The sequence below is a fragment of the Palaemon carinicauda genome, chromosome 35 (genome assembly GCF_036898095.1).
Source record: "Palaemon carinicauda isolate YSFRI2023 chromosome 35, ASM3689809v2, whole genome shotgun sequence".
NCBI lineage: Eukaryota > Metazoa > Arthropoda > Malacostraca > Decapoda > Palaemonidae > Palaemon > Palaemon carinicauda.
This window is the reverse complement of record NC_090759.1, coordinates 56,487,000-56,496,999: the sequence shown is the minus strand read 5'-3', so window position 1 is coordinate 56,496,999 and position 10,000 is coordinate 56,487,000. Positions and strand designations below refer to the sequence as shown.

The 10,000-nt window shown below is 33.0% G+C and overlaps 1 protein-coding gene across 1 annotated transcript in view; it reads right to left on the bottom strand.

Annotated features, from left to right (window-relative positions):
- LOC137627576 (protein O-linked-mannose beta-1,2-N-acetylglucosaminyltransferase 1-like) overlaps window positions 1-10,000 on the bottom strand; it is a 53,633-nt gene that overhangs the window by 8,658 nt on the left and 34,975 nt on the right. Inside the window, exon 10 of the mRNA XM_068358662.1 lies at window positions 5,445-5,682. Coding sequence (XP_068214763.1) covers window positions 5,445-5,682 — 238 coding nt within the window. The remainder of the gene's footprint in view (window positions 1-5,444; window positions 5,683-10,000) is intronic.

The window sequence follows — 10,000 nt, the reverse complement described above, 5'->3', positions numbered from 1 at the left end:
TCTCTCTCTCTCTCTCTCTCTCTCCCTAGCCATGCGCTCATGACCGTTTGCAGATGTTGCACATTATCGTTTTGCTCCTTTCGTTTAAAATGGCCACAATCCGAAAGTGTCGAATCATTGCGCTCCCAAACCTCAGTTCCAAGGGCAACGCCCTGCAAAGCCTCCAAGGCTGCAGCAACACCGCCGGAGCATTTGTTGTTTTTTTTTATAGGTAATAAAGGAGAGGCTCTGTCGTTGCTTCGATTGCAAAGATTTTCAATTTCGAAACAAATCTTGCAACTGGACTCAGGTTCTTCTGCCATTTTGTGCAACTTCGCATGAGGATGAAAGTAGGATGGTGTTGGGAGAGGTTGAGGGAGAGGGAGGGGGGGGGGGGGGGAGGGTGGGAGAGGTAGTTGAATTTAAGGCAGAAGGAGGGACATGAAATATGCATTACTGACTTTAGTTATTTGCGATAGGAAGTTTCTAAAGTGGAATGTTCTTATAATAGGTTGGTATTAAACCTATGTTTAATTAAAAGAAGGAAATTTCTTTATTTGTCAACACACACACACACACACACACATATATATATATATATATATATATATATACATATATATATATATATATGTATATATATACAGTACAATATATATATATATATATATATATATATTAATTTAGTTATATATACCGTATATATACCGTATATATATATATATATATATATATATATATATATATATATATACATACACATATGCATATAAATACATATATATATATATATACATATATATATGTGTGTGTGTACTGTAATATACATATACATATGTGTATTCTTGTATAAATATACATACATATAATATACAGTATATATACATTTATATATATATATATATATATATATATATATATATATATATAATTATATATATATATATATATATATATATATATATATACACACACACATATACAGTATATATATATATATATATATATATATATATATATATATATATATATATATATGGGTGTGTGTGTGTGTGTGCGTGTGTTGGTGTGTGTATGTGTGTGTGTATTTCAGATGAGGTTGCCAGCCTTACATCCTAGCTGCAGCCCACCCCAGTTGAATAACTACCGGTTATATAATTCACAACCAATAGACTAGGTTATATCTGTTTCAACATTTAAGCACTTAACTGATTTACCTAAGAGAGAGAGAGCGAGAGAGAGAGAGAGAGAGAGAGAGAGAGAGAGAGAGAGAGAGAGAGGCCATGGGTACATTCTTACTTTATTTATTCGAGCAAGTATTAACTTAACCATTTAAATCAAGGCACCAGCCGCCCGTTGAAATACTACCGCCAGAGAGTTATGGGGTCCTTTGACTGGCCAGACAGTACTACGTTGGATCCTTCTCTTTGGTTACGGTTCTTTCTCTTTGCCTACACATACGCCGAATAGTCTGGCCTATTCTTAACAGATTCTCCTCTGTCCTCACACACCTGACAACACTGAGGTTACTAAACAATTTTTCTTCGCTCAAGGGGTTAACTACTGCACTGTATTTGTTCTGTGGCTACTTTCCTCTTAGTAAGGGTAGAAGAGACTCTTTAGCTATGGTAAGCAGCTCTTCTAGGAGAAGGACACTCCAAAATCAAACCATTGTTCTCTAGTCTTGGGTAGTGCCATAGCCTCTGTACCATGGTCTTCCACTGTCTTGGGTTAGAGTTCTCTTGCTTGAGGGTACAATCAGGCACACTATTATATTTAATTTCTCTTCCTCTTGTTTTGTTAAAATTTTCATAGTTTATATAGGAAATATTTATTTTAATGTTACTCTTCTTAAAATATTTTATTTTTCCTTCTTTCCTTTCCTTACTGGGCTATTTCCCCTGTTGGGGCCCCTGGGCTTATAGCATTTTGCTTTTCCAGCTAGGGTTGTAGCTTAGCAAATAATAATAATAATAATAATATCCATCTATTTATCCATCCATCTATCTATCTATCTATCTATCTATCTATCTATCTATATTACTGTACATGAGTTAACACATCAGTTAATTGGAAGCAAGTGGCAGTGACCGTTAAGTTTTTATCAAATGTTAATAAAAGGTAATGAGGGCAAATTGAAACTAGGAAAATAGAACAATGCGAATTTAATGTTAATATGGAGAAAAACAAAATTAATTCCTTGGTTCGTTATTTCAGTTGAGAGTAAATTTAATGGAGGATGTTTGAGTGATAGAGGAGGTGAGTCACAAAAAAAAAAAAAAAAACAGTTATGTAATAAAGGCAACAGGGTATGTGCAGAATATTTGCAAGAGATTTTGAGTATCTATGAAAGCTAGGGCGAGAGTATGTGAACGGAGTGTTGAACCAACGCTTCTATATAGAAGTGAAGTGTGGAAAGAGAAGAAATAAAAGAAGAGGTATGTGAGGATGTGTAAATGCGATGGAAAGGGATATTAACACTTCAATGATGGGTTTAAGGAAACCTCTTAATATCTAAAATGTGCGAGAGTACTTGAAAGATAAAGATGAATCGAGCATTTGCACAAGGGTATTCGACAACCTGATAATTAGGTTATTTTGTGGAAGTTTTTTGTGCAAGGGGTCTCAACCGTTATTCAGCAGTTAGAGCAAGAATATAGCGATGACACGCTGTAGTTGTTTAGCTGTTAGCTCATCTCCATTTAAAGGCATCGTAAGATACTGACTAATTGCTAAATAACAGTTATTATTATTATTATTATTATTATTATTATTATTATTATTATTATTATTACTTGCTAAGCTACAATCCTAGTTGGAAAAACAGGATGCTAAAATTATGCACAGGGGTTCCAACAGGGCAATAGCCCAGAGAGGAAAGGAAATAAGGAAAATGAAATATTTTAAGAAGAGTAACATTAAAATAAATATCTCATATATAAACTATAAAAACTTTAACAAAACAAGAGTAAGAAAAATAAGATAGTGTACCCACAAGCAAGAGTCCTCTAACCCAAGACAGTGGAAGACCATGGTACAGAGGCTATGGGACTACCCAAGATTAAAGAACCATCCTTTACATTCAGATCTCCCTGGACAATTCTATCCTGTTCGTAATACTAGGCGGGCAGTTCATTCTAATAGCCAGACCTTCTCCATCATGAGGCTCAATACTATACAGTATTCTAGAAGTTTTATTCCAGCTGTTACCAAGTTGTGGAATGGTCTTCCAAACCGGGTAGTTGAATCAGTAGAACTTCAAAAGTTCAAAGTTGGAGCAAATGTTTTTATGATGACCAGGCTGACATGAGTCTTTTTATGGTTTATATATGACGAATCTGTTTTTGACGTTGTTAATAGTTTATATAGGACATATCTGTTTTGACGTTGTTACTGTTTTTAGAATGATTTATTGTTAATCTATTCTCATCATTTATTTATTTCCTTATTTCCTTTCCTCACTGGGCTATTTTTCCCTATTGGAGCACTTGGGCTTATAGCATCTTGCTTTTCCAACTAGGGTTGTAGCTTGGCTAGTAATAACAATAATAATGGTTTGATTTTGGGGTGTCCTTCTCCTAGAATAGCTGCTTACCATAGCTAAAGAGTCTCTTCTGTCCTTATCAATAGGAAAGTGGCTACTGAACAATTACAGTGCAGTAACCCCTTGAGTGAAGAATTGTTTGGTATTCTGTGTTGTCAGGTGTATAAGGACAGAAGAGAATATGTAAATAGGTCAGACTATTTAGTGTGTGTGTGTAGGCAAAGGGAAAATGAACCGTCACCAGAGAGAGGGCTCTATTGTTATGCATTAACAACTGACCCATCTCAGAGGTGAAAAAAGGCTGATATTATGTTTATAAAGACAAAAGTTTAATATTTCTTTTGTTTTGTGCTGAGAACGGTTCTATCTCAGAATAACACAGAGGTGAAAAGGCTGATTTTATGACCATGTTAGTCAGAGAATTGCAGACACGTGGAGGGGATGTTATAACAGAAAAATAAATATTTTTTTACATTTTTACAATGAAATAGGTATAAAATGAACCTTTAATAAGTCCCCTCCCCCATTTCATTTTTATTTCCTGTTATCTGTGACGCCAGATCATAGATTTAGATTGTCTGTCCCATTCTTCAACAGGCCTAGTGTTTTTATACCCAAATTTCTAACAATCTAACCCCGCCCCCCCAAAAAAAAAAAAAATCATCCATGTTAACCACTAGAGCCTAAAACATTGAATTCTTCATCTATATGATGACTTCTACAAAAATAAATCACATTGAATCAGTCAACGACCAATGGAGCATTTTAACGCCATTATCAGTTCAATAATTAGACACAGTGATGCGTAACATCTGTAATAAGTGTGAAATTGCTATTAGGACCTAATAATTACCTCAAGTATGATGATACCAAATAACCTACAATCAATCAATGATAAGGAGACGTTGATAATGCCTTTCTGAAGCATAATGGCTCAAATAACTACAAAATCTTGAGTAGATTTTTATCGAAATGAATTATTATTATTATTATTATTATTATTATTATTATTATTATTATTATTATCACGGCAGTAGTAAAAGCAAAACTATGAGAATGGTATTAATAGCTGTAGAGTATATATATATATATATATATATATATATATATATATATATATATATATATATATATATATATATATATATATTCTGACTGGCTATCGTCTCTCCATAGCTTTTACTTTACATAATCGTTGATTCATAGAATTTATGACCCAGCACTGGGTCCGGGAGGCCATTCCTTGTTTAATTGTGACAAAGCTTACCCAAAATTAAGGAATATGAAGAATGGGAATATCCAGCTTGATTTCAAGGGCACGATTCTTAATATTCTTATATTACTATCGCATGAAGTATGGATATATCTTAATTACAGTATAAATGAATACTTGACGTATGGAAGAATAGTGCGACTTATTCTGGAAGATGTAAATTTGAAGATATGAAAGTATATGAATATTCATGATATAATTCATGAAGTATAAAATTCAGATATTTTATGGTAATTATTTCATGAAGGGCAAAAATGGGCATAAACTAATCTTTGAAAGGTATTGAAGCAATAATTATCAATATATATATATATATATATATATATATATATATATATATATATATATATATATATATATATATATATATATATACATATATATATACACACATATATATATATATATATATATATATATATATATATATATATATCAATGTTAAATAATTGCATGATCTGCTTATGGAAAAAATGACCAACAGCTCAATAGGAATTAAAAAAAAAAAAGTATGCTAATAACATTTCCTTATGTATCACAAACAATCCCTTCATGAAATACGGAAATGATACATCTTAGGCATCTATTTTACTATCCGAGTATGTCGTTCACATCTTGTGCTCTGTAATGAAGATCGCGTGTACCTACCGCCAAGGGCCAGAACCGTAACATGGCCTCCAGTATTCTTCGTGATACCGCCCATCCAGGCATGAATTTCTGTCCCCTGTAGCTATTCCTCGTCTCTGCTGAGCTGTTGTCAAAGTTGCTTCTGCTGATGCCGTCATTAGTCCATTTCTTTTTGCCTATTTCGTTGTGGAGGGATATTGTGTTGATGCATATGAAGCGGTCGTCGTTCAGAAGGATTTGGCGGGCTTTTGTCAGCCATCTTTTTTTTTGGAAGACGAAAAGAAATTAATATGTTATTGTTATTATTATTAAAAATACAGTATTGACTGTATTGATACATGAAATTTGCAATTATAATAAGTCAGTATGCTTTGTTCCTATCTCTAAACCTATTTTCTTCTGAAAAGCGGCCCTTCCTTATTTCATCAAGCGATACCAATTTCTTCTAGAAAATTAAGCGATTGCCATGTTGAAGGAGGATTTGGCGAGCTGTTGTTGTCAGCCACCTTTTCGGGTTGAGGCTGGGGATCGAAGGAGGGTGGTGGAGAGGAAAGGAAAAAAAAAAAAAAAGGTTATAATCCTTTTCAGTGACGCCATGCCATCCGGTTGCGAAAGGTTAGCGTTACCAGTGGCAACGCGGTGTCATCCGGCAGCTGCTGTTGCGCAGCAAGCCATGAGGGCTTCGGCTTCGCCGAGGTCTTTCCTGGCGCGAAATTGGTGCACCGGTTTGGGGAAAAAATGCTATGGAAGTTTTCCATGCCAAATTACAATTCAGGAATCACTTAAATCAGTTTACATTTTATTTGGTGCACCGGTTTGGGGAAAAAATGCTATGGAAGTTTTCCATGCCAAATTACAATTCAGGAATCACTTAAATCAGTTTACATTTTATTTGGTGCACCGGTTTGGGGAAAAAATGCTATGGAAGTTTTCCATGCCAAATTACAATTCAGGAATCACTTAAATCAGTTTACATTTTATTTGGTGCACCGGTTTGGGGAAAAAATGCTATGGAAGTTTTCCATGCCAAATTACAATTCAGGAATCACTTAAATCAGTTTACATTTTATTTGGTGCACCGGTTTGGGGAAAAAATGCTATGGAAGTTTTCCATGCCAAATTACAATTCAGGAATCACTTAAATCAGTTTACATTTTATTTGGTGCACCGGTTTGGGGAAAAAATGCTATGGAAGTTTTCCATGCCAAATTACAATTCAGGAATCACTTAAATCAGTTTACATTTTATTTGGTGCACCGGTTTGGGGAAAAAATGCTATGGAAGTTTTCCATGCCAAATTACAATTCAGGAATCACTTAAATCAGTTTACATTTTATTTGGTGCACCGGTTTGGGGAAAAAATGCTATAGCAGTTTTCCTTGCCAAATTATAATTCAGAAATCATTTAAATCAGTTTAAATTTCAATTGGTGCACCGGTTGGAGAAAAGTTTTATGTTATGACACTCGTCCTTATCAAATTATGATTTAAAAATAATTTAAATCAGTTTAAATTTTAATTGGTGCACCGGTTTAGGGTTTTTTTGTAAAGTTTTCCTTGCCGAATTATAATTCAGAAATCATTTAAATCAGTTTACATTTCAATTGGTGCACCGGTTGAAGAAGATATTTTATTCATGGCAGTTTTCCTTATCAAATCATGCTTTATAAATAATTTAAATCAGTTTAGGATTTTTTATGGAAGTTTTCCCTATCAAATTATAATTCAGAAATCATTTAAATCAGTTTAAATTTTAATTGATGCACTGGTTGAAGAAAAATTTTATTCTTTGGCAGTTGTCCTTATCAAATTTTGGTTTAAAAATAATTTAAATCAGTTTAAATTTTAATTGGTGCACCGGTTTAGGGTTTTTCTTATAGAAGTTTTCCCTATCAAATCATAATTCAGAAATCATTTAAATCAGTTTAAATTTTAGTTGGTGCTCCGATTTAGGAATAGTTTCATATGGCAGTTTTCCCTATCAAATTATGATTTAAATTGGTCCACTGGTCTAGGAAAAAATCTAAGGAAGTTTTCCTTATCAAATTCGGATTCAGAAGTAATTTAAATAAATTCATTTTATATGTCAAGTGGTGCACCGGCTTAGGAAAATTATTCTATGGCAGTTTTCTTTATCAAATTACGATTCAGAAATAATTTAAATCAGTATAAATATAAATATACACTTGACACTTTTCATTGCTAAATCCCCAATGTCTGTAAAATCATTTACACAAGTTTAATAATATCAGTTAGATTGTAACCTCCTCAACGATTATTATTATTATTATTATTATTATTATTATTATTATTATTATTATTATTATTATTATTATTAGCCAAGCTACAACCCTAGTTAGAAATGCAAGATGCTGTAAGCCCAAGGGCTCCAATAGGGAAAAATAGCCGGGTGAGGAAAGGAAATAAATAAATGATGAGAATAAATTAACAATGAATCATACTAAAAACAGGCCATATAAATAGATTTAAGATATCGCTAATAGGTATGTAGTTAATTCTAATAGTCAGGCCTTCTCCTTCACGAGGCTCAATACTGCACAGTAATCTAGAAGTTTTATTCCAACTGTGACTAAGTTATGGAATGATCTTCCTAATCGGGCAGTTGATTCAGTAGAACTTCAAAAGTTCAAACTCGCAGCAAATATTTATATGTTGAACAGGCTTACATAAGTCCTTTTATTGTTTATAAATCAAATATCTGTTTTAAAGTTGTTAATGTTTTTAAAATGTATTTTTACTTTTTCATTACTTCTTACATCGATTATTTATGTCCTTATTTCCTTTCTTCGCTGGGCTATTTTTCCCTGTTGGAGCCCTTGGGCTTATATTATTATCATTATTATTATTACTTGCTAAGCTAGAACCCTGGTTGGAAAAGCAAGATGCTATAAGCCCAGGGTCTCCAACAGGGGAAATAGCCCATTGAGGAAAGGAAACAAGGAAAAATAAAAATTTAAGAAGAGTAACAACATTAAAATAAATTTTCCCCTATATAAACTATAAAAACTTTAACAAAACAAGAGGAAGAGAAACAAGACAGAACAACGTGCCCGAGTGTACCCTCAAGCAATAGAATCTTGCTTTTCCAACTAGGGTTGCAGCTTGGCTAGTAATAATAATGATATGGCGGAATGCGCAGTTTACCGCAGAATCGTTTCCCTCATTTCCAAGAAGATCGATCGCATCTTGCCATTCGTGGAAAAAATGCCATTCAACTCTCGCATCTGGGAATCCATCTACGCGTCCGATCGAACCGATTTTGCTGCGTGATGGAATGAGGAACAAAAAAAAAGCGATCGCTTCGCTGGGTGGAGCCACGGGCCAAAAGAAAAAAAGGGAAAAGAAGAAAAAACATAGAAGAGCCAGGGGGCAAAAGAAAAAGAAAAAAAAAAGAAAAAATATAGTAGAGCCATGGACAAAAGAAAATAAAATAAACAGAAGAGCCGTGGTCAAAAGAAAAAGAAAAAACATAGAAGAGACATGGTCAAAAGAAAAAGAAAAAAAAACATTGAAGAGACATGGTCAAAAGAAAAAGAAAAAACATAGAAGAGCCATGGGACAAAAGAAGAAGAAAAACATAGAAGAGACATGGTCAAAAGAAAAAAGAAGGAAAAACATTGAAGAGCCATGGTCAAAAGAAGAAGAAAAACATAGAAGAGCCATGGTCAAAAGAAAAGAAAAAACAGAACAGCCATGGTCAAAAAGAAAAAAAAACATAGAAGACCCATGGGCCAAAAAAAAAAAGAAAAAAAACATAGAAGAGCCATAGGACAAAAGAAAAAGAAAAAAAAAACAAAACAAAGAAGAGCCATGGTCAGAAAAAAAGAGAGAATAAAAATGAAGAAGCATGGGCCAAAAGAAAAAGACAAAAAAAGAACAAGAGCAGAGCCATGGGCTGAAAGAAGAAGAAGAAGAAGAAGAAGAAGAAGAAAAGATGTTATTGGTTCGCAGAATAATGTCAATCAATGAATGCCTGGAAAATGGCCGCTTTCTAGGTTCGCATCTGGAATTAAAGTGCAGACATTTTGGGAGATTTCTGATTTCATTTGGAAGGTTTGTTAACATTCTCGATTTTATTTTATTTATGAAAGGTTGTGAAAATTTTTTATTTGATTTAATTTGTTTGACATTTGCACTTGTTTGATTTATTATGTTTGTCAAAAACTTTCGTTCGATATAATTTATGACTATAATTTTTTTTCCGCTCAATCTAATTTATTAAGGTTGTTAATTTTTTTTCGCAGGATTCAAATTGTCTGTTATCATTATCACTTAAATTGTAAGTTTTTTTCAGCAGTTTTTACTTGATGTAAGATGCCAAAATTTTCTGCTTGCTTAAATTTTTTTCAACATTTTTGCTTTATTCAATTGATAATGTTAATCAAAATCTTTTGTCTGATTTAATTTTTACTGTTGAACATTACCCCAACTTGTGAATGTTTACCTTTAATGTTTTTAACATTAAATATTCCTAACTGAACGTTTTCGACAAAATTTCCAAACATTATTTTCTTGATTTACTTAACAAATTTCAACATTATAATTGACAGACTGCAT